General features: G+C 35.1%; 1 protein-coding gene across 3 annotated transcripts in view; it reads right to left on the reverse strand.

Annotated features, from left to right (window-relative positions):
- Positions 1 to 243: 243 nt before the first annotated feature.
- The window catches only part of ACVR1C (activin A receptor type 1C), a 95,365-nt gene continuing 71,363 nt past the window's right edge, over positions 244 to 24,245 (reverse strand). For 2 of the 3 annotated variants that reach the window (XM_525945.8, XM_054679880.1), the window contains 6 exons: positions 23,576 to 23,806; positions 17,856 to 18,023; positions 16,128 to 16,284; positions 14,512 to 14,636; positions 11,989 to 12,119; positions 244 to 7,468 (listed from right to left, as the gene is read on the reverse strand). In XM_525945.8, coding sequence (XP_525945.2) covers positions 7,343 to 7,468; positions 11,989 to 12,119; positions 14,512 to 14,636; positions 16,128 to 16,284; positions 17,856 to 18,023; positions 23,576 to 23,806 — 938 coding nt within the window. In that variant the 3' untranslated portion in view covers positions 244 to 7,342. The remainder of the gene's footprint in view (positions 7,469 to 11,988; positions 12,120 to 14,511; positions 14,637 to 16,127; positions 16,285 to 17,855; positions 18,024 to 23,575; positions 23,807 to 24,245) is intronic. The other variant, XM_009443518.5, reaches the window with a different exon arrangement.

Here is a 24,245-nt window from a genome sequence, read left to right on the forward strand (position 1 = left end):
GCTACTGAAGAAGTATCCCTTCCAGCTCTGAAATTCTAGAATTCTATAACTCCTTGGTCGAAAGGAATGAAGGAAGTAAAATTCCAGTGCCCATTGGAGCCAGCATTTAAGTCTCCAACACCCTCTGCATACACTGCATACACATAAAACACAATGTAAAAATAATAGAACATAATTATATAAAAACCAAAATACGACACATCTTCCTTTATTTAAAATAGAGTTCTATATGCTTCACAGAAACAAGTGCAAGAAGTGCTTGATTTATTATCTTTCCCACTTTACAAAACAATACATTTTCAGAAAATGCATACATAAAAATATAACATTTAGGCAGATAATTATTTACATCTGAAGACAGATGAAAGTTACACGATAATATTAAAAAGCTTTAAAATAAATACTTTTATGACTTGCTGTTGGTAAAGTTAAACATTTTGGTATAAAGGCTATCACTGAGTTTTTAATAAATTCTAAAACACTATTATTTCTAAATAAAATAAGTCTATACATATTACTATAAAATGCATATTTTCACAGACTAGAAATTAATGAAACATCTGAATATCATTCATTTCTCTTTGGAGTTTGAAATTCTCTTCACCTTCCACATTTAAATTACAACTACTAAAATCCATCTACATATTTTTGATACAGTTTATTGCCCAATTCCTATTTTAAAACCTAATTTATTTTTTCATATTCCTTCCTTATATACATTCCTTTGGGCCTGTCGGCTGAAAGACAATCTTTTTACATACTTAAGAGTATCAGCTAGCTTACAAAAAGTCTTTACAACGGTGATTCTTTTCACAGTAGTTCAAGAGTTCAAGGCATGTTTTGCAATGTCAAAATGCAATGGTTTTGACATTTGTAATATGTTCTTAGGTATAAGAAGAGTCACGCTACCAAAAGAAAAGTATAATTAGTATTAGTACTTTGAAAGTCAATCCAAAATTCCTTTTTTGAGATCTGAATCTAATTTTCTGTTTTTAGGACATTTAAAAACCTGAAACACGGATCAAGTTTGAATGATCTTCTCCAGTCTAGAATCAGAAGAGTACATGAGCTTGACACTAGTCATTGCGGAAATGAACTAGAATTTAATATTTTGGCTCAGATATTCTCATTCTGTATAAAGAGAAAAAAAGGGCTGGGTCCTTAAAAATACTTAGTTACTATTATTTAGCCTATGGAAGAAATAGAAATATTAGTAAATTTCATTCTACGCTTGCATTTGTTAGACAAAATTTTGGCACACAATCCTCTCTTTACAGGCAAAGTCAGTAATTAGCTCCATGCATAGAATGAAAACTGTATGGACGATATCAAAATTAGGGTCCATGTGCCTTGCTGCAGATTGTCTGGGTTGAAAAATTAAACCAACATGATAAACAATCAATTTCTCTTCTCTCAGGAATGCCAGGATGAAAAGATAAAAAGTATTATTTCTTCTAAGTTCTTTGTTCAATTTGTAGATGTCAAGAATTATTTTGAGTTTTTAATTCTCATTTTCTGAAGATGTATAAGCCAGACCATTCTTTAAACACATATAAGCCAATAAGATGCTTCTCTGTAAAATATAAAATTATGTCTGGGAGCCAATTGCAGTTGGATTTTAGCCCACACCTGCCCCTCAGCTGGGAAGATTTATATAGCGCACAACAGGCCTGACTGGATGTGATGGCAGTGGGTATAAGGGTAATCTCCTAAAGCACTCAGATTCTTAGTGGCCCTATTAAAATTCAGATTAACATAACCCACAGTAAACTCTTGCAGTTAAAACTGTTAGGTCTGGAGAGAAAAATTTCTTTTAGGACAACTTGGACCAATGATCAGGAAATACAGTCACATCTGAAAATATTAAAATCTAGGATGAAATACAGCTCATATTCTCTCAAATGTATTCATCTACAACTGAAAGAGAAAAGTATGTTGGCAGTTCTATTATTGTTAGGGGAATTTTAAAATAGGGATTGTTACCTAATTTTGCTGTAGTATTATATTCCAAACTAATAGCATAATGGCTTAGTTTGTCAAAAGCAAAACAAAGCAATGGTATGGAACAGCAGAAATAAATTTAACAATCACATTATGGGGCATATATTTCAAATTGTCTTTCCCAGTCACTATTTCTCAAGCGGAATTTAACATTAAAGCAAAAGTAGACATTCTTTATATGTTAGCTAAAAGCTAGAATACAAATAACAGCTAGTCTTTTTAGGTTTTAAAAGAAAAATCATCTCTGCCATTAACAAATACTCTATAGTGCCAAATGAAGGATTACTGGAGAAGTTATGAGGTGAAACCTCTTATACAGAGAACTTAAAATCTTGTTAAGAAGTTCATTGTGTAGAAGTTTGGACAGGTTAAACGACAACTAAAGAAATACAGGAATTATAGAGTGACTTGGGATTGATGAGATCTGCCAAACATTTTTTAATGCACTAAAAGAAGATGAATGCCAAAGACAAACTAATGAGAAACTGAGGGGAAAAAAAAAAGAGAAAGAGAGAAAAGTTAGATAATATCCCACTGGACATAGTCCCAAATTCAGCTATCAAATCACCTTTCACCCCCATTCCAAGGTACAAAGAGAAAGAACAGTCCTTACAGAAAGGGTGGGGGATGTCAGAAAGCTTCTCTAATCATTACTTGCACTAAGAAATTCTATACTCTCACAGTTCCTAAATTTTATCCATTAATTTTATCAGCACCCCAGTGGTTGCCTACTTAGCTCAACAACCATTCTACAACTCTTTCTTAGCCTAGTTTAGTTTTTCTCATTGACCTCACTCTGAGTGAGTAAATTATTTTAGTAGAAACCCAAAGAAAAGTGGGATTTTATCATCATCATTGAATGGCACATTACGTTAGTGTGCATTCAAGGTGGGTTTAGATGCATGCGAATTAATTTTTAATCAGTAAAAGTTGGGGATATGGCAGGGAACAGTGCTGGGTGTCACCACCAGGCTTTCATAAGAGTTCTGCTAGTAACTAGTAGTCATTTAATCTCTGATCCTTGGTTTCATCATCTAAACAAAATTGGAATAAATTTATATAATCTCTGAGAGTACTAAGGGATTCTCTTTCATTAGAAGGCTGAATTCCAGATGGTTAAGTTAAATAAGAGTTATTTTTAAAATTAGGAACTAATGATAATGTTGAAAGATAGTGAGGGAATATTAAGAAAAAAAGTGAGAAAAATAATGAAATATAAAGCAAGGCTAGATGAAAAAAAGAAAGTCAAATATCTATATATTTTCATTAAAGTGTTTTGAAAAATGCCCATATTATAAAAATTCTATTTAATATTAACATTTTTTAAAAACTTACATTCCAATTAACTTTTTTGTTATTTAGAAGCAGCTCTCAAGATAAAAGAATTACTGTTTTCACTAAAATAGCAGAAAAACTCCATGTAGGTATCAGCACACAGAGCTAGAACAAAGCATTGTCAAACAGAAATGGTATGTTTCACAAAAGATGTTTAAAATATCTTTGAAAACCACAATGGTGCCATTTTAAGATACGAATACTAAACATTTCTAAGTAGCTTGTAATGATGTGTTTGTGAATTTATTTTAAAGGAATGATTATTGAAGACATCAACTGCCAGCTTTTATTCATTTGGTACTGTTACTTTCTTAATTTTCCAGTGGGAAATAAAATTTGTATATTTTAAATACATTTATTTAGCCAAATACATTCTCATACTTATTTCAATCAAAGACTATGCCCTAACAAGCAATTTTAAGTTGTTTACTCAAACTTTGTATCATGGCAAACATCAGCTCCCTGTTTTCAGACGATTTGCTAAGCAGGTTCCCTGGTGCTTTTGTGCAGACTCAAAGATAACCCTGAGTTTTCTCTGCCCCAATAAGTCACATGGTGGCAAAATTCCAGGAAAATAGGAGTAGTTTTGTTTTGTTTTATTAGTAATTCTACAATAGTAGGTGTAATAAAATAATAAATTATTCTGGAACTTCTAACCTAATGAATCTATTGTAGATTTTCATTTTTAAATAAAAGCTAATTTTAATTTTTTCAGATACTGCAACCAGGTTACTATTTTCATACAATCATGGAAATTTAAAATGCAAAGTTAATTGAAAGTATAAAGATGAAAAGCAAGTGCTATGCCTAAAATAGTGCACGACAGTCATGTTTCACTTAACTCTCAAGTCAGAACATAAATTAAGAATTCTAGATGTGACATGCCAAATATTTTAGACATAGAAGAAAGCATACAACAGAATCTGTACCAATTACAAACTTAAAGGCAAAATTTACAAGGCAACAAGTTCATGCTGAAATACTGACAACAAATAATGTTTCTCTTATTTTCAGAAAGTGATGCTGCATTTAAATCCCATCACCACTTTATACAGTACTGAAAATTCATAATAGTGTTTTCCCAAGTCTTGTATTATACCCCAAAGCCAAAATATCTGTAAGGAGTAAAGAACACTGATACTCTGAACCTAACCTAAGGAGAATTTTTTTTTTTTTGCTTATAACAAAATGTAAAAGAAATAAATATTACACAATGGGACTCCATTAAAAACAATATAACATTTGACAGCATAAGTATATACAAGAAGCCTGCCTTATGCTCTAAACTTCATCATCCTATTTTTGTAAGTGAGCATGTTCTATATATAATCCTGTTAAGAGTAAAGGAAATATTACAACTTTTAACATTTTCCTTATCATTTTTGCTGCTCTATTCCCTTTCTTAAAAAATGTATTTTGTAATTGAAATATAAGACTACTCAGTTAGGAGTCATAGTTAAACAACACAAGAACAAGAAAAATACCTCAAAATGTACTAACATACGGATTTCTTCAGAGTGAAAGTTGAACCAATAAAATACGAAATTATATTTAGACACCCTCAAATAAGCTACAAAACATAATGACAAGAAAAATGGAGATGTTAAAAAATCCTCTCTTAAAAATTCAATAAGCATATTTACCCAACATAAGTAAATAAAACAGGAAATATCATTCTTGTTTATTTGAGGCACGTACAACCGTAGTAAATAAATAATTTCGTTCTTATATATGCAGAAAAACAATCTATGAGAAATTAGTAACAAGCACAAGCAAGATTACCCCTTCACATAGGCTCTTTTTAAAAATCACTTCACATAGGCACTTTTAAAAACTGATGATATATTTAGATTGTCTGTAATATCCAAATAAAGCTACTTTCTAAATGTGTTGCAAATGAAAGCAATTTTCAGACCTATCCTAGAAACCCACTGTCATGCAGAACTCAAGACATCCCACTTCGTATTTTATCTGTCAATTTATTTTCTTCCCCCACACACTCACATCCCTATTCCCATTCCCAAATTAGACTTTAAAATCCCTGAGGGCAGGACCTATCTATCTTTGTATTCCCTCTTGTACCCGATATTGTGGCAAGCAAGATATGGGTGCTCTATGATTATTTAATAAGTGGATGAGAGCATTAACGAGTATGGAAGTACACGCAAACTCCATAGCTGTCAGTTTTTTGCCTTCCTTATTTCAACTCAGTAAAATGAAGATAGATTCAGTAACATATTTCCATAGTGAAATGAAGCATAATCACTAAATTGTACTCTATGAGAAAATACAGAAGTATATCCTTCAGAATGCTATTACCCAAGCTGTGCTTTGCTTTATAGAACAGTTAAATATGGGATAGTAAAAAGTTTCCCCTCCTCTTAATAAAAGGGTTCCACCACGATCAGGTAATCTGAGCAATCCAGTTTAAAAAAAAAATCAAGTAGCATTTCTTTACTGTTATTAGTTTTTTTTTTTTACTGTTATCAATAGCATTTACTTCACTCTTCAAAATACATTATATGCTAACATGTACTATCACTTTATAAGCAAGTATCAAAGAACACTTTTGGTCTTGGATCATCTCAGTAGAAGAATGTTCTAAGGAATGGAGTTTGAAAAAAGATGTTTTAGGAGCATAAAAGACATCATGTTAAATCTCGTTTACCAAAGTAGCATTATAGATTTGAAGGGCATATTTAATGTCCCATTAAATATTCATTACTCTGTGTCCACAGAAAGTAGAATGAAGGCAAAACTATCATGAGCATTCTTCTGTACTCACTCACTCATTGTGAAAGGGTAGAGGAATATCTATTTGCTGTTTCTGATACCGTCTGTAGGGTTTGGTTGTTAACACTTCATTGAAGAGTTTTCTTAATTCTTCTCAATATATTCTCAAAATATTTCCTTCCTTCCTCTTCCTTTTCTGTCTTTTCTTTCTAAGTGTGTATGTACAAAGGAAATAGGGACCTCTGACTTGTATCTTAAAGACATTTTCAGACAATGAATATTTATGTTTGATTAATCTTTGGAAGTGTTCAGAAAACATTAATGCTCATTAACAAATGGGGTAACCATGATATTTCTATGAGAAAAAATGTCAAAAGATATGGTTCTGAGATTTTGTGCGGGTCCATTATGATTCTGCAAAATAACTCAATATGCCTTCTAAACCACAAATATCATAATAAAAGATATTACATAGGGAGAAAAGCACTATTCAAGGGAAAGTAGGAAGCTAGCTAACCTTACGGTGTTCATTATCACAAGATTTGGACCTAGTGCCAGTTCTGCCATTAGCTGTGTGACTTCAGGACATTTCTCAGTGTCTCAGGATGTCAGGTATCTCTTTTGTTAATGAAAGGAACAAGTTTAGTGGTTCAGGGACTGCTGCAGTAGTGGATTATGAAGAACAGGAGAACAGCAGAAGGGGAGACCAAGCACATGGGACACCCACCTCACTTACATCTTCCACTGAGCAGCTCCACTCTCACGTTGGATATATTAAAGTTTAGAGCAATATTTATTTTTAAAAAGTCCTGCTAACTTAAAAAGGGGGAAACATAGATTGCATGACCTAAAGACAGCATGCTCTAATTTGCATGTTTAATTAATATGTTTTCATCTCAGAAAAAAATGTTTTTACATCTTTTCCTGTTCATTCATGTGCTCTTGGTTCAAGTAAAATAAAAACTTAATGACTATAACATTTTTATAGAGCTTATTTTATACTTTTGTAATATATTTCTTCCTTATTAAATAAAAAGATGAGTTGAGGTGTTGCTTTCAAAATAAAATTAAACATAACATAGAGATTGGATGAAGTCAACTCCTGCCCATGCATAACTTTAGAGTTATCTTTTCATGCTGCCTTATGGGCACTTAAATACTGTACTGTCTTATCTTTGAGGTAGAACAAAAAAAAAATGGCAAAAACATTCACATAAAGGGGAAAATGGAAAAGAAAGCTATGAGAGATTTCTTTTTAACATAATTATCATCATTAGGCTTTGCAGTCTTCTTTGACACAAAGTTGAGATATAGTCTTCTTAATACGAAGAGCAGTTAGGCGGGCCGCTCCGTTGGCATACCAACACTCACGCATTATTCTCCCCATGACTCGGAGTGCCTTTAAGAGAGAAAAAAAAAATCAAAGACTTTAGCTACTCTACATAAAACAGAGCACAAAAGAAGTAAAGCCATAAATCCAGGAATTGATGCTAAGCTTTTTTTTTTTTAAGAGATGGGGTCTTGCTATGTTCCCCAGGCTGGAGTACAATGGCTATTCATAGGTGCAAGCATAACACACTACAGCCTCAAACTCTTGTGCTCAACCGATATTCCTGCTTAATCTTCCAAGGAGCTGGGACACAGGCATGCACTGCTGTATCTGCCATTGATGCTAACTAAGTTTTGATGAAGAAACAGTAAATTTAAAACAATATAAGAAGATTAGGGTCAAACCCCTTCAAAAATTCTACCAAAACTCAAATACTAACCTTGTAGAGACTAACTAAAAAATGTTTCAATCCACTGATTTCTGGGAATATGGGACATGAAAAACATCAAGGGATATGGGAAGGCTTGGAAATTCCCTGTATCTTGATGTTGGTGATGAGTACACAAGTGTAAACATACGAAAAAAATTCATCAATCTGTATACTAAGATTTGTGAGTTTTACCAAATGTAAATTATACTACAATAAAAATTATGATCCAAGTATAAATATCAAAAATCCTGGACTTTAAAAATGAACTAGCAAAGAGATAAGACAAATACTAAGAGGGGAAAACAATGAAAATGCATGAAACCAGAGAAATACAGGAAAACGCTGAAGCAAGTGGCTGCCATAGGGGTATCTGCTACTCTCATGGTCTAGAACTTTGGAATTGATGGATCGCATGTAATAGAGAGTACAGCCCACAGCACACAGAAAGTTTCAGATCAAGATGCCAGCCAGGCGCAGTGTCTCATGCCTGTAATTCTAGCACTTTGGTAGGCCGAGGTGAGAGGATTGCTTAAGCCCAGGAGTTCAAGACCAACCTGAGTAACACAGGGAGACCCTGTCTCTACAAAAAATTTTAAAAACTTAGCCAGGCATGGTGGTCCCAGCTATGCAGGAGGCTGAGGTGAGAGGATTGCTTAGGCCCGGAAGTTCAAGGCTGCAGTGTGCCAGATCACACCACTGCACTCTAGCCTGGGTGACAGTGCAAGACTCTGTCCAAAAAAAAAAAAAAAAAAAAAAGGCTTAGAAAGCCCTCAATTTAAGGATGACTATTTCCCTGAAACCTTCTAAGGCAAATTGCCTAAGTCCTTCTAACGGAAATTGCCTAAGTCTTGGCTCTTGGTGAAGGAAAAAACAAGCCCATGCCTTTAAACATTGCAGTAAACCTGAGCTCATAATAAAAATTCACAAACACATGAGGAAAAAAGGTACCATAAGCAAGAGTCCATTGTAAATAGTAGTTTTGGCCTATAGAAACATTAGATGCTAGAATTAAATGATATAAGTATATAAAATATGTTTTTAAAAGGAAAGAGAAATACAAAATATGAGTAAAAAATGAGAATGTTTTAGAAAGTAATAAAATATCTTGATATCAAAAATATAACAACTGGCCAGGTGCGGTGGCTCGCACCTGTAATTCCAACACTTTGAGAGGCCGAGGTGGGTGGATCACCTGAAGTCATGAGTTTGAGACCAGCCTGGCCAACATAGTGGTGCATGCCTGTAATCCCAGCTACTCCTGAGGCTGAGGCAGGAGAATCACTTGAACCTGGGAGGCGGAGGTAGCAGTAAGCTGAGATCATGCCACTGTACTCCAGCCTGGGCAACAAAGCAAGATTCTGCCTCAAAAAAATAAATAAATAAAGTAGCTATGCAGGACCATGGACTAGAGTTCAGGAGAGCACGAATTCTGCCTCCAGTTTTGAGCAACATATACGTTGTTCACTTCTCTGCCCTGACTCCTCATTATCCTCTAAGTTCCATGATGACAGGATTGTGGCCCCCTCATCGGCATATCCCTATGGACTGAGCCAGGCTTGGCACATACAAAGAGTCTAAATGCTCTAAAATAAAGGTTCAAAAATAAATAAATAAAGTAGAAAACTCGATGGATGAGTTAAATGGCAAATTAGACATATCTGAAGGCAGAATTAAAGAACTGAAAAATAAATCTTGAGAGATACATACCATAATGACACAAATATAGAAAATACGAGTGAATAAAAAAAGCAAAGTGTAATGAAAGCTCTAACATACATCTAATGAGTTCTCCAAAACTGAGTAATAGAAACAATGAGAGAAAAAACTATTTGAAGAAATATGACTCCAAATTTTCCAGAACTGAGGAAAGCCACAAACCACTAGAATTAGATAGTCCAAATATTCCAAGCAAGATTAACCAGAGACATCTATACTGAAGACATCATAGAGAAACTGCAGAATGCTGAAGACAGAGAAGTTCTTAAAAGTAGTCATAAAGAAAAGATAAATTAACTAAAAATTTATTGATTGATTATTGCTGACTTCTCAATAGCACTAATGGAAGATAGGTAATAGTGGAATAATAACTTTAAGGTGTTTAGAGAAAATAACTGTTAACCTAAATTTCTATGGCTAGACAAACTATTTGTTCAAGATTGAGGACAAAATAAAGACATTTTGGATACCCCCAAACTGAAAAATCTTACAACCACTAGGTCTTCTCTAAAAAAATTAAATAAAATACTTTTAAAGGATTCACATCAGGAAGTCAGAAAATGATTTGAGAAGTAAGAAGAAATGTTGAGCAAAGAAAATGATAAACATGTGAATAAGTCTAAATAATGATGGTATAAAATGAGGCCAATATCTATTACATGAGATTGACATAAAACAAGACAGAAACAAAATACTGGACAAAAAATGCATATATCAGGAATGTACAAAATTGTTCACACTAAAATGACTATGTTGGGTCTATTCCAAGAATGTATATTTGGTTTAACACTGGAAAATCTATAAATGTAAGTCATTGCATTAAAAAACTAAAGCAAAATGCTGTATCATCACCTCATAGATATAGCACATGCTTCTATTGTATGGAATACTTACACAGCAATGAAAATGGACAGATTATAGCTACACATATATAATGGAGAGTAAAAACATTTTGAAAAGAATATCTACAGTAAGTTTCAATCATGTAAGTTTCACAAATATGCAAAAGTAAACAACATATTGTTATTCTGGATATGTGTATATATTCTAAAAAAATACATATAGTAAAATTCAAAAGCAAAGCAAGAAATTAGTAAAGAAATAATTGATTATAATATAAGTAACCTCTCAGAGGGGTAAGGAACCTTCAAAGGTATTGAAAATGTTCTGTTTTTCAAACCTGGTAGTGGATTCACTAGTTTTCATTCTATTATACTTTAAACACTGTAAGTTTATATTGTTTTGTGTACATAAATTATTAATATTAGAAAATTTTTAATTTAATTTCAATTAAATTATAAATGCTTCAAAATTTGCTTCTCAAGTATGTAGGTAAGACATCTACACAAAATATAAAAATAACAAAACACAAATCTTGTGTTTTGAATTAGAAATTAGAAAAAGGATTGAGAAACATGATTAAATTAGAAAAGGGTTGAGAAACATGAAGGAAGAGAAAAATGAGGCAAAAAGGCAACTATACAAAATATTCCCCAAAACAAAGCCAGACTAAAAGACATCACCTAAAAAAGATCTCATTCATTACATTAAAATATGGCAAAAAAAATAGACAGCAATAACTGAAATGAGAGAGATTAAAGTATCAGAATGATTCTGGAACTAGTTAGATGGTTTAGAGTCTTTTTCCCACCTTCTACTCTTTTTCCTTGTAAGAGCTAGAAAAAATCTCTATCTTCACATAAGGCATAACAAGCATTGCAATAAGCACTTACTATTTGTCTAGTACATTATGGTTAAATACTGGTTTGCTGGAGATGACAAGATAAATAACAATGGAGTCTCTGATGTGAGGGAGCTTTTCTAATGAGAGAATAAGTTCAAACTTTAGCAGGTTAGAGATGAGGTATAACTTATTGAATGTAAAGATGGTTGGAATTGTAATATTCTGTGTGGCAGAGACATTAACTACCCACTGAGTCTACCCATGTTCCCTGCAGTTCCTAGCCCCCCTGCAGGTGGTGGGACCATGTGACAAGTTCTGGTAGGAGCCATAAGTGGAAGAGATGTGTGTCACCTGATGCCAAAGCATTAAAGGGTCAGCGTGTGATCTTCCAGCTCCTCTCTTCACCTGACCTAGAGATCTGGAAACTATGTGTCCAAGGATCAGATCAGAGTGATTACTGAGTTACTGCAATGAGAACAGGTGCCATGGAGAGTTGCCTAACCTGCAGAGCAGTTTGTGTAAGCAAGAAATAAAGTCCTGTGGAAAGTCACTGAGATTTCAGGATTTGCTACTGTCATGTAACCTAGCATTATGCATGCACAGCACTAAAGGGGAAAAAAATCCTTCTGAAGACTTATAAAAAGACATACGTCTACATATATGGAATGAATTGGAAAAACTATATGGTCTCTGAAAAGTCTCCCCGATACTCACCTCAAAAATATAATATGAAAAATATAGATAAAAACATGGCCTTACTTCACAACTTTGCCACTGGTTTGGGATACTTGGTCGAAACTTCTGGTCACAAACAACCTTTCTCATTTCCTCTATCGAGGGATCTGAAGGCACCATGTCATAATAAGGCAATTGGTACTCCTCAACAATTCCTGTAAGAAATTTGTATAATAAATTTCCATGTGCAAATAATAAACAAAGATGTCTATTTTAAATAATACCAATTAAGTTTTCTAGGCACAAGTGACACCCCAGGGAACTGGAAAGTCAAGTTTATTAAAATAATGTGTCACTATAAAATCAAGGATATAAGTTTAAATCATCCAGTTGAATAGTTACATAAAGTTAAATTTTGTATTATAAATGTTTTCATAACTGTAAAATTTATATAAGATTATATAAAATTATAATATAAAACATAATTTTATAATTATATAATATATAACATTTCTATTTTATAATTATATAAAATAAATTTTATTTTTCTATTATTAAAATTATGTAAATTTTTACTCAATTAAAATGCCATTATACAATTTAAAAGTGATGCCTACTTTCTTCTGATTATGAAATTTGTAGCACAGCTTCATTGCTTTGTGAATGAAGTGCGTATATTTTCCCATCAGATAACTTTTTCAAAACAAAACAGCTCTCTCTCTTTGAAAACTTTTAGGCAATCTTTTTAACGTTGGGTTTCTTACATTTAGACTTTAGAACTACTGAACCTGAGAATGTTCTGGAGAAGAAGCCAAAGGTAGTTGAAGATAGACAGTTCAACATGAAGATTAATATTTAAAGAGTCTCAAAGACAAAGACGACCTCAATTATTAGAATACTACTTAAATTCCAAGAAATCCCTTATAAAATCTTTTTAATTAACTGCAGTGCTTTTAACTTAAAATATGTAAGACATGCCATAATACTAGACAACTAACTACAATTCACGTCTGCTAAATTACTATTTTTACAGTTGAAGAAAAGTTAAGGACAAAATCTAAAAGCAAATCTAGACTAATATCAATATGAAATTTTTACAAAAAATTATTAACATGTTTGAAATCTTGCTATTTGCCGTGCATTGCCTTAAGGCCTTTACAGGTTTTAACTAATCAGTCCTCAAAACTACTGACTAAAGAAGGTACAACATTATTTCTGTTTTGTAGATGAGGAAACTGAAGCACAGAATGCTATGAATTTGTTCAGACGCATAGAGCTAGTAAGTGGCAGATCTGGAATTCAAACCCTAGTGTCCATGTTCGGCACCACTATAATTCTATTGCTTCTATAAACAGTTGTAGATCCCTGAATGTTTTATAATATCATCTATGAATAAAAGAGAAAAAGTATGTATGTTTGCTCATTCAGACATAATTTTAACCTTAGAAGCTTTGCATAAAGTCTGCAAGGTTTTTTAAAAAATGAGATTAATGTAATGCAAAATGACATCACTACAAAGTGCAGAAAAAAGACAATAGTTTAATAATGGCAGGTCTTTAATCGAATGTTTACTGTGAACAGGCTCTGTACTAAAAGCTTCACATGAATTAATTCATTAAATCCTTAAAGCCCATGGGATCAGTTTTTGTATTATCTTCATTTTACAGATGAGAAAATTACAACCAAGTAACTTGCCTGAAATCAGACATTCAAGGAATTGCTAAACCAACGCTTAGTCCTAAGTCTGTCTCACTTGAAAGTGGAAACTCTAAACCATTTTCTACCAGCATTTAACTTTTTCTCCACTGATGCAACTGTTTCATCAGATATATTTACAGGGCTTCCCCCTCCCTAATTCTTCCTCTCATTATTAAGTACATTTTTTTTTTTTTTTTGAGACAGAGTTTCGCTCTTGTTGCCCAGGCTGGAGTGCAATGGCGCAATCTCAGCTCATGAGCCACCATGCCCGGCATGCCTGGCTAATTTTGTATTTTTAGTAGAGACGGGTTTCTCCACGTTGGTCAGGCTGGTCTCGAACTCCCGACCTCAGTGATCCGCCCGCCTCAGCCTCCCAAAGTGTTGGGATTACAGGCATGAGTCACCACGCCCAGGTGCATTATTAAGTTCTAAACTACTGGGAGCAGTAAAGGTAGGAAGTTTGTCTTTGCCCACCTCTTCCCATACCTTTATCCAACCCTACAGTATTTATCATATCACAGGGAAGAAAAAAACAAGAAAAGCTTAAGAAACTGAACCCTTCAAGTCCTGTTGCCTCAGCAAATCATTTAACTTATTTGGGATATAAGTTAGGAATACCAGCTTACAGCTTACAAACTCAAATAATTTTCAAGTACTTCATAAAGTGTCACATGGAAACAAAAATTATCAGGGGAACTGTCACCCCACTAAGCAGTAATCACAATATAAAATCTCCATTACATGCAAGATATCCCACTTTTGCCACTGGAAATATATCACCAAAAGGTATTCTCTTAAATACTAAGAAACTGATTGAATATAGTGCTTAGGGGAAAAAGATAGAATATCACATCTTGTATTCAGAGTATCAAGGAAAGGCAAACACAAAGGATATTTCCAAAATTTTACCTCCGACTGAACACCTCCGGGCTATTTCCCAGTAAACCAGACCAACAGAATAGATGTCAGCTCGTTTGAAGGACTCAAAGATATTCACATTCATTGTATCATCAAGCATTTCAGGAGCCATATACCTTCAAAAACATGTACATTTCAGATTCTGTCTATGACTTTATAGCAGTCCAGTGAAACAATCTTAATAAATTAAGATAGCTTACGCCATTTTAAAAGGCAGATTTGAAGCACTATAATAGAATAAAATTAAAGAATAATTATTGGCTCAACCATCAAGTGTGTTCAGCAGCACTCCACCCATACTTTCTCTCAGTGAACAATTTTATTACACATTGGCTCCAAAAAAATATAGCCACGTTTGAACAAGAGTCAGTATAAGAAATCTACAGTCCATGGGCCTGACTGAGCCTTGCTGTACTAGGGAGATTTTGGAGATTTCCCAGAATACTGAAGTGAGGATGCAACACCCTCCCAAGTTCTTGCAAGGGTGTTAGATCCTCTGAAGGAATCCAGCATCCAAGGCTTCCCTGAAGGTTCCTGATGTGGGGATAATCAGATGGGCAAGGTAAGGCTTTTCTTGTATAGGGAAAAGAAGTTCCTTAGGGCTGCCCAGTGTGAATAAACTGCCCGGAAGTGTTCCTGGGGCTTATGAAAGTCTCCCAGTGAATCACAAGAGGCATTCACAGGCACTGTCCTGGAATCTCAAATATGGCTTGAAGGCCAGGTATAGCAACTTAGAATTTCTCTACTCTCAAGGGCCTTTAACAACTCCAAGAAAATATTTTGGTTGTTTCTAATTTCAAGGTCATGAACTCTGGAATTTTGCCAAAGTAATGTAGAGCCTGAAATTCAAGTGAAAATAATTGGAACTAGGCTGGCCATATGGCCACAGGCTGGCTATAACAAGAAAAACACCAGAAATCCCATTCCTAATGGGCCTGACCTGACACATGTGTGGTATATGTTGTTACTTCATGCTCATTCTTAATGTTCAGAGATTCTGTTCCTTGAAAGTGGGAATTGTATCCAAATTCATATTATCTTAATACATATCAATTTGGGAGATTTAATAATAAGTAAAAGTATAGGTAATACATAAATTGTTATATAATATATTTAAAGAATAAGGGAATATAGTAGCACATAAGTGTATTCAGCATATAGAGTCCCTACCTATCTACTTCAACATATTGATTCTGTGTCTGTTGTATAGAATCTGAGTATGTAGAACTAGTCCTGAGTTTCAGTTCATTTATGGGATATAAAGGCTTTGGAGGAGCTGCATACTGCTGACATTTTTTTCTTATCTGTAGGAAAATGCGTTCTCAGAAAATGGCACACTAAAAATAATACACTACTATCTCTTCCATCATTTCTCTCCACTGGACTCTGTACCTAAATGGCTGCAATCCATATGGCCCAAAGTGCCAGCTCTCCTTGCTTTATAACCATTGCACCCACTAACTTCTCAGTGACCCAGAAAAGACTTCTGGATTTCTTGGGCCCAGTGGTTTCCTATTTGGACCTGAGCCTCCTCCACACACATGAGGACATTCATGCTTATTGGGCACTCTCACATCTTACTATGCTACCCAAGTCAGTCATCTTACCTCTTGGTTCCCACTTTAGGATTCTGAGGTATGTCGATAGTGTTCAGTATTGAATCATGCTTCACAGCCAACCCTAAGTCCGCTATGGCACAAGTTTCACACTTTTTCACTAAGATATTCTTTGATTTTATGTCTCGATGAGCAATAGCAGGTTTACCTATGAAGCAAAGAAGAACATATTCATTTTTTTCTTTACCAGAGACTGTTCAAGAGAAATCATTCTGAAGACTTAGCTCAAAATGAGCTAATTCAAAAAGAGTTTTCTTCAAAGCTCTTGTCACTATCTAAATTATCTTGTTTATTTATGTACATGCTGAATCATCTGTCTCTCCCAAGTAAACTGTAAACGAATAAGGACAGTAGCTGTTTTGTTCATCACCATGCCTCTATTGCTTAGAGCACTAGATGACTAGATCACTAATAAACATTTTTTAATAGATGGGGAAAGAATTAGTACTGCTATGTGCTCATAAGAACATGGCAAATATTGTTTTACAAAATAAGTCTGAAAACTTCTATTACCCCACACCAGCAGTTCTCAATTGTAGCCAAAAGATCCCCAAGGTCCTTGCAACTCTTTTCTAACTACACATCTGTGTGACGCCATCTTTTCTTCACATATTTCAACCAAAACAACATATGAGAACAGACGGAATGAAGAACAGGTATGAAAGTCCAGACATTAAAACAGACATTAAAGGGATTTGCAACAATGTAAAACAAAACCATTATTTTCACTTAATCAGTTTTTGTATTAGAAAAAAAGTTGTTATATTTAAAATATTTATGTTAACAATTAATTGGTTATTTTAAGCAAATTAATAAGTACTTTTAAATTCCTCAGTTTTAATTTCTAATATTGTAAATAGTAATAGAGATAAGCTACATACACAAAAACCTTTGTAGTCCTCAATAATTTTAAGAGTGTAAAGAGATCATGAGTTCAAATGTGAGAACCACTGCCCTGTCTAGACTAATTGACTCTCTAGAGCCAACCTCTTAACTCAACAAATAGAAATGGCAGTAGGTACTATTTAGCTTCAAGTACGTGATATACAAATATTTTTTTCAAAATCATATTATACTTTCCAATTACTTTTTAATTATCAAAGGTAAACATTTAAATTATTTGTATTCTCTGGATTTGTATTCTCTTGCCACTAAAGCAAGATCTCTGGGTACATATGCTAAATGGCAAAGATAGAACCACTAGGAATAAATTTTTAAAAATATTATTATGGATAAGATACAAAATAGTGAGCAACTGATGAGAGTTGGCTATATCATGACAATACCTTTAGCTTTAAAAATTACCTTTATTGTTTCTTTACTTTTTTTTTTTTTTTTGAGACAGGGTCTCGCTCTGTCACCCAAACTAGAGTGCAGTGGTGCAATCGTAACTCACTGCAGCCTGGACCTTTCAGGCTCAAGTGATCCTCCCACCTCAGCCTCCCAAGTGGCTGGGACTAAAGGCATGTGCCACCACAACCAGATTTTTTTTTTTTTTTGGTAGAGATGGAGATCTCACTATGTTGCCCAGGCTGGTCTCAAATTCCTGGCCTCAAGTGATCCTCTCACCTAGACTACCAAAATGCTGGGATTATGGGTATAAGCCACCGTGCCCAGCCTAAAGAAATAATAATTAATTACTCCTAATAAATTAAAATATAACTAAGTACTTCTATCCTCATATTCAAAGTGGAAAAAAAATGAAAAGGAAATACATACCTTGTGTACCAACAATCTCCATATGAAGGTGTGCCAGACCACTAGCAATTGAGAGCGCCAGCTTGATCATTCCAGCCACGGTCACTATATTTCTATTCAAATAGTCATATAAGGAGCCCTGTTCATGATATTCAGATACCAGCCAAAGTTGAGTCCAAGTTCCATTATCTAACAAGAAAATGTAATTTTGTTGTTGTAAATACATATTGAGAAAGAAGCCAAAAGCTTTTAACAAATATCAGTGTTTAATCTGTATTGTTAACAAAGCAAAGTTAATTGCTTCAGTGGTAATGCTTACAGTCCAAGTTAGTAAAGAAAAAATTCTCAATGAATTCCTGAAGATATTGATATGTTGGAACTTGTTATATGTGCCCACCATAAAAATAGAAAGTTGTGAGGTTGTGATTGATTCTAACAACTGAACAACTCCTTTCTTATTTCCTCTCTATCAATACCTGCTGGCAATAGTAACCACATTATAGGAGAAACCACTGAGAGATGCATTTAGGCTCAGTGTGTGTTATAAACTACTCTGAGCTTTTAAGAAAAATTATACCAATAAAGATCAGAAATATAACAAATTTATGCAAAGTATTATTTCTATCATAAAAGCTCTAACATTCTAAAAATGTTGATGTTATTCACCTTTCAAAATATAGAGTTGATTATTTTCCCCAAAAGCTTATAGTAAGAGCCAAACACTATTACTAGACATTTTCAAATGATTTACCTCATTTAGCCAAAACCTAATCCAGCTTATAAAAGACTTTTAGAAAAGAAATTACTCTAAAACTTTTCTACATATTAGTAGAGTGAGCTTTAGCTTTTGAAATAAAATGTCTACAGTAACCCTGGGCAGTCCTGACCAGTTCTGACACTCAGGAAAAGGATCTATAATGAACATTTGCTAAGGACCTATCTGGCCAGATGCTGTATATACGACAGCTCTTTGTTATCCAAATATTTAATTTCCAAATCTGGGTAGTGATAAAATTTCCTAAGAATTTAAAAGTCAACATAACATGGTAAAGCTCATTAACATACAACATATAAAAATAACCCTTACTCACACCTCTCTCCCTGATTGACACAAGTGGCTATCTTGCCCTCTCACATCAATGCTTTTGTCAGACAGTTGACTAAAGAGTGAAACTGTCAATGTTGCAAAAGGTAAAGGAATTAAAAAATGAAAGTGAAGTTAGAGATCATTTGGAATCATGCAAAAAGCCACTGACAAGTTAAGAGATGATAGAGGTAGACCAGTTAAACTCAAGAAGAGAAAACCAAGGATAATATGTCTTGTGCATATTATTATTATTATTATTATTATTTTTATTTATTCATTTTTTTGAGACAGCATGTCGCTCTGTCGCTTAGGCTGGAGTGCAGTGTCGCAATCTCGGCTCACTGCAACCTCTTCCTCCTGGGTTCAAGCAATTCTCCTGCCCCCACCTCCTGAGTAGCTGGGATTACAGGCGTCTGCCACCAAGCCCAGCTAATTTTTTTATTTTTTATTTTTAGTAGAAACAGGGTTTCACCATGTTGGCCAGGCTAATCTCGAACTCCTGACCTCAGGTGATCCACCCACCTTGGCCTCCCAAAGTGCTGGGATTACAGTTGTGAGCCACCGTGCCTGGCCAATGCATATTATTTTATAATCCAATAAACATGATTAAACTAGCCCATGAAGATGATCCATGTACAGTCATAACTGCTTTGACAGCACTGCTGATTAATCCAACCAGTAGGCAGTTCAGCTCAAGATTAGGAGGGAAAAGAAAACATTCTTAACAGCTAAATGAGAAATGTCTCATCCTCAGTGATCTGGATATAGTTTCAAAGTATATGTAGTTACAAATTTGGAAAGAACTTTTTTGGTTAGCCATCTTGCCTTTACCCCATTTCTGCTTAGCAAATCAGAAATGGCAAATCATCAGTAAACATAATTATGGCCAAAATGTATGCTAAATGCTAAGCCTCTCTTTTTCCATCCAATTAATAACGAGTACTTTTATGATTAAGTTTATATTAGATAAAATTAACTATAGGTTCTTAATTTTCACAGGCAATGGTGGATCCCTGACATTAATAGATAATTTGTCTTAACCCTTTTTTAGATTGGGGTTACAATCTTGACTCTACCATAAAGTTCTTCATGAGTATTACTAACTGGAGCTAAAGTTTAAAAGTTGACTGAATCAAGTTTTCCTCACTTTTGTTACCTATTAGGGGCACTAATGAACAGGTAGATGAGTAACAATTTCGTAAAAAAGAAGAGAAAAAGCATAGATAATCAACGAATTTTATATCAAATCTGTGATTACACAAGCATGGGTACAATATTTTATGAGTACTTATTTTATTTTATTTTATTTTTCTTTATTATACTTTAAGTTTTAGGGTACATGTGCACATTGTGCAGGTTAGTTACATATGTATACATGTGCCATGCTGGTGCGCTGCACCCACTAACTCGTCATCTAGCATTAGGTATATCTCCCAGTGCTATCCCTCCCCCTTCCCCCCACCCCACCACAGTCCCCAGAGTGTGATATTCCCCTTCCTGTGTCCATGTGATCTCATTGTTCAATTCCCACCTATGAGTGAGAATATGCGGTGTTTGGTTTTTTGTTCTTGTGATAGTTTACTGAGAATGACGATTTCCAATTTCATCCATGTCCCTACAAAGGACATGAACTCATCATTTTTTATGGCTGCATAGTATTCCATGGTGTATATGTGCCACATTTTCTTAATCCAGTCTATCATTGTTGGACATTTGGGTTGGTTCCAAGTCTTTGCTATTGTGAATAATGCCACAATAAACACACGTGTGCATGTGTCTTTATAGCAGCATGATTTATAGTCCTTTGGGTATATACCCAGTAATGGGATGGCTGGGTCAAATGGTATTTCTAGTTCTAGATCCCTGAGGAATCGCCACACTGACTTCCACAATGGTTGAACTAGTTTACAGTCTCAGCAACAGTGTAAAAGTGTTCCTATTTCTCCACATCCTCTCCAGCACCTGTTGTTTCCTGACTTTTTAATGATTGCCATTCTAACTGGTGTGAGATGGTATCTCATTGTGGTTTTGATTTGCATTCCTCTGATGGCCAGTGACGGTGAGCATTTTTTCATGTGTTTTTTGGCTGCATAAATGTCTTCTTTTGAGAAGTGTCTGTTCATGTCCTTCGCCCACTTTTTGATGGGGTTGTTTGTTTTTTTCCTTTAAATTTGTTTGAGTTCATTGTAGATTCTGGATATTAGCCCTTTGTCAGATGAGTAGGTTGCGAACATTTTCTCCCATTTTGTAGGTTGCCTGTTCACTCTGATGGTAGTTTCTTTTGCTGTGAAGAAGCTCTTTAGTTTAATTAGATCCCATTTGTCAATTTTGTCTTTTGTTGCCATTGCTTTTGGTGTTTTGGACATGAAGTCCTTGCCCATGCCTATGTCCTGAATGGTAATGCCTAGGTTTTCTTCTAGGGTTTTTATGGTTTTAGGTCTAACATTTAAGTCTTTAATCCATCTTGAATTGATTTTTGTATAAGGTGTAAGGAAGGGATCCAGTTTCAGCTTTCTATTGTCTCAGCCCAAAATCTCCTTAAGCTGATAAGCAACTTCAGCAAAGTCTCAGGATACAAAATCAATGTACAAAAATCACAAGCATTCTTATACACCAACAACAGACAAACAGAGAGCCAAATCATGAGTGAACTCCCATTCACAATGGCTTCAAAGAGAATAAAATACCTAGGAATCCAACTTACAAGGGATGTGAAGGACCTCTTCAAGGAGAACTACAAACCACTGCTCAAGGAAATCAAAGAGGATACAAACAAATGGAAGAACATTCCATGCTCATGGGTAGGAAGAATCAATATCGTGAAAATGGCCATACTGCCCAAGGTAATTTACAGATTCAATGCCATCCCCATCAAGCTACCAATGCCTTTCTTCACATAATTGGAAAAAACTACTTTAAAGTTCATATGGAACCAAAAAAGAGCCCCATCGCCAAGTCAATCCTAAGCCAAAAGAACAAAGCTGGAGGCATCACACTACCTGACTTCAAACTATACTACAAGGCTACAGTAACCAAAACAGCATGGTACTGGTACCAAAACAGAGATATAGATCAATGGAACAGAACAGAGCCCTCAGAAATAACGCCGCATATCTACAACTATCTGATCTTTGACAAACCTGAGAAAAACAAGCAATGGGGAAAGGATTCCCTATTTAATAAATGGTGCTGGGAAAACTAAGTACTTATTTTAAATATCAGAAAGCTGATGCTCTGACTTGCTCCATGAAACTCAAAAAATAACAAACACTACTTGGCACCGTTAATGGTGGCCTCAAGATACAAATCGTGCTCAAAGTAACATTAATAGTAAAGTTCACTAAAATTGTCTCACTTGCCAGCATTCTAATACAATCAAAAGAGATAATATTTTCAGAAAATTTGAGTCTTGAAGATGAAGGCTGTCATACGGATGAAAAATACAGCCCTAACAAAGTTGAACATTCAGCTAGTATTAATTGGTATGTCTGTACTGGTTATTAAAATATTGAAATATTTCTGTCCTGGTTGGTAAATAGCTGCTATTCAAAACTCCCGGGCCAGGCGGGGTGGCTCAAGCCTGTAAATCCAGCACTTTAGGAGGCCGAGGGGGGTGGATAACGAGGTCAGGAGTTCAAGACCAGACTGGCCAACATAGTGAAAACCCTGTCTCTACTAAAAATACAAAAATTAGCCAGGCGTGGTGGCAGGCACCTGTAGTTCCAGCTACTTGGGATTACTTGGGAGGCTGAGGCAGGAGAATCGCTTGAACCCAGGAGGTGGAGGTTGCAGTGAGCTGAGATCGCGCCACTGCACTCCAGCCTGGGCAACATAGCGAGACTCTGTCTCAATAAAACAAACAAAAAGTTCCAATGATACTCCTTTGCCCTAGACACCCAGATCCCTCCGTATCTCTTCATGACCAAGCAGCAACTAATGGGTAAACCTGGCGTGGCAGAGTTCTCCAGGATTCTGTTCCACTTGAGGCTTCTGTTCTGATTAGTTGGTTCCTGCACCAAACCAGTCAGCAAACATTTTAAGCACCGCCCTGGCTATCTGGACATCATGATTTCCCATCACTCATTTGCCCTGCTTCATTGTATGGTTATGTATATTTATCCGTGGGAAAGAGGAAAGGATTTTATATAAATTAGACTTTCATATAGACTTTCTTAAAACGAAGAGATGGGCTGGGTGCGGTGGCTCACGCCTGTAATCCCAGCACTTTGGGAGGCCGAGGCGGGCAGATCACGAGGTCAGGAGATCAAGACCATCCTGGCTAACACGGTGAAACCCCATCTCTACTAAAAATACAAAAAAAAAAAAAAAAAAATTAGCCGGGCGTAGTGGCGGGCGCCTGTAGTCCCAGCTACTTGGGAGGCTGAGGCAGGAGAATGGCGTGAACCCGGGAGGCGGAGCTTGCGGTGAGCCGAGATTGAGCCGCTGCACTCCAGCCTGGGTGACAGAGCCAGATTACGTCTCAAAAAAAAAAAAGAAAAAGAAAAAGAAAAAGAAAAAGAAAAGGAAAAAAAAAAAAAAGAAGAGATGAATTTATTTTTTCTTATCTGATACTAGACAACATTTTTTTTTTTGAGACAGAGTCTCGCTCTAGACAGCATTTTTTACTTGTTGAACACAATTAGATTGGAAATACCTTTGTTGTCAGCAGCAATGAAACCAAGGATGTTTTCATGTCGCAGCATGACCGTCTGGTAAATTTCTGCCTCACGAAACCAAGATCTTTCATCTCTGGAGGAGAATATTTTCACAGCCACATCTTCCCCACACCATCTTCCATGCCACACCTCACCAAATCTACCTTTTCCTACTATTTCCTGAAGCACAATCGTCCTTGCAATTGTCCTTTGAACCAACAGAGGTAGACCTAACCAAAGAAAAGATGGAATTGATAATTAAACACAAATGTCAGAAAAGAACTCTCAATAATCAGTTTTCAGATTTTAAAAAAGCAAACATTTAAATGCTTTAATAATTTTATCTATTTTGAAGGAATAAGTACCATTATAGCAAACTTATTTAATGTCAAAGCATGCTGAAAAAAATACTTCAAATTATGAATATGTATTTGTCTTGTCGTATTCACAAGTAAAAATTTTTTGAACATAGCCTGCTGCTACAGATATCTGATTTCCAAGAATTGCTGCAAATCTCCTTCATTTGCCCATCAAAGCCAGTCAGGTTACTAAGTACACAAGAGTAAAAGCAAAAAAAAAAAAGAAGTGTTAGCCTCTAAAATAAAATGTATGGTTCCTGGTACAACTGGAAGAGCAAAATAATTATTTGTGAATTTTTTCAAAACCAAG

Source organism: Pan troglodytes, chromosome 13 (assembly GCF_028858775.2).
Source record: "Pan troglodytes isolate AG18354 chromosome 13, NHGRI_mPanTro3-v2.0_pri, whole genome shotgun sequence".
NCBI lineage: Eukaryota > Metazoa > Chordata > Mammalia > Primates > Hominidae > Pan > Pan troglodytes.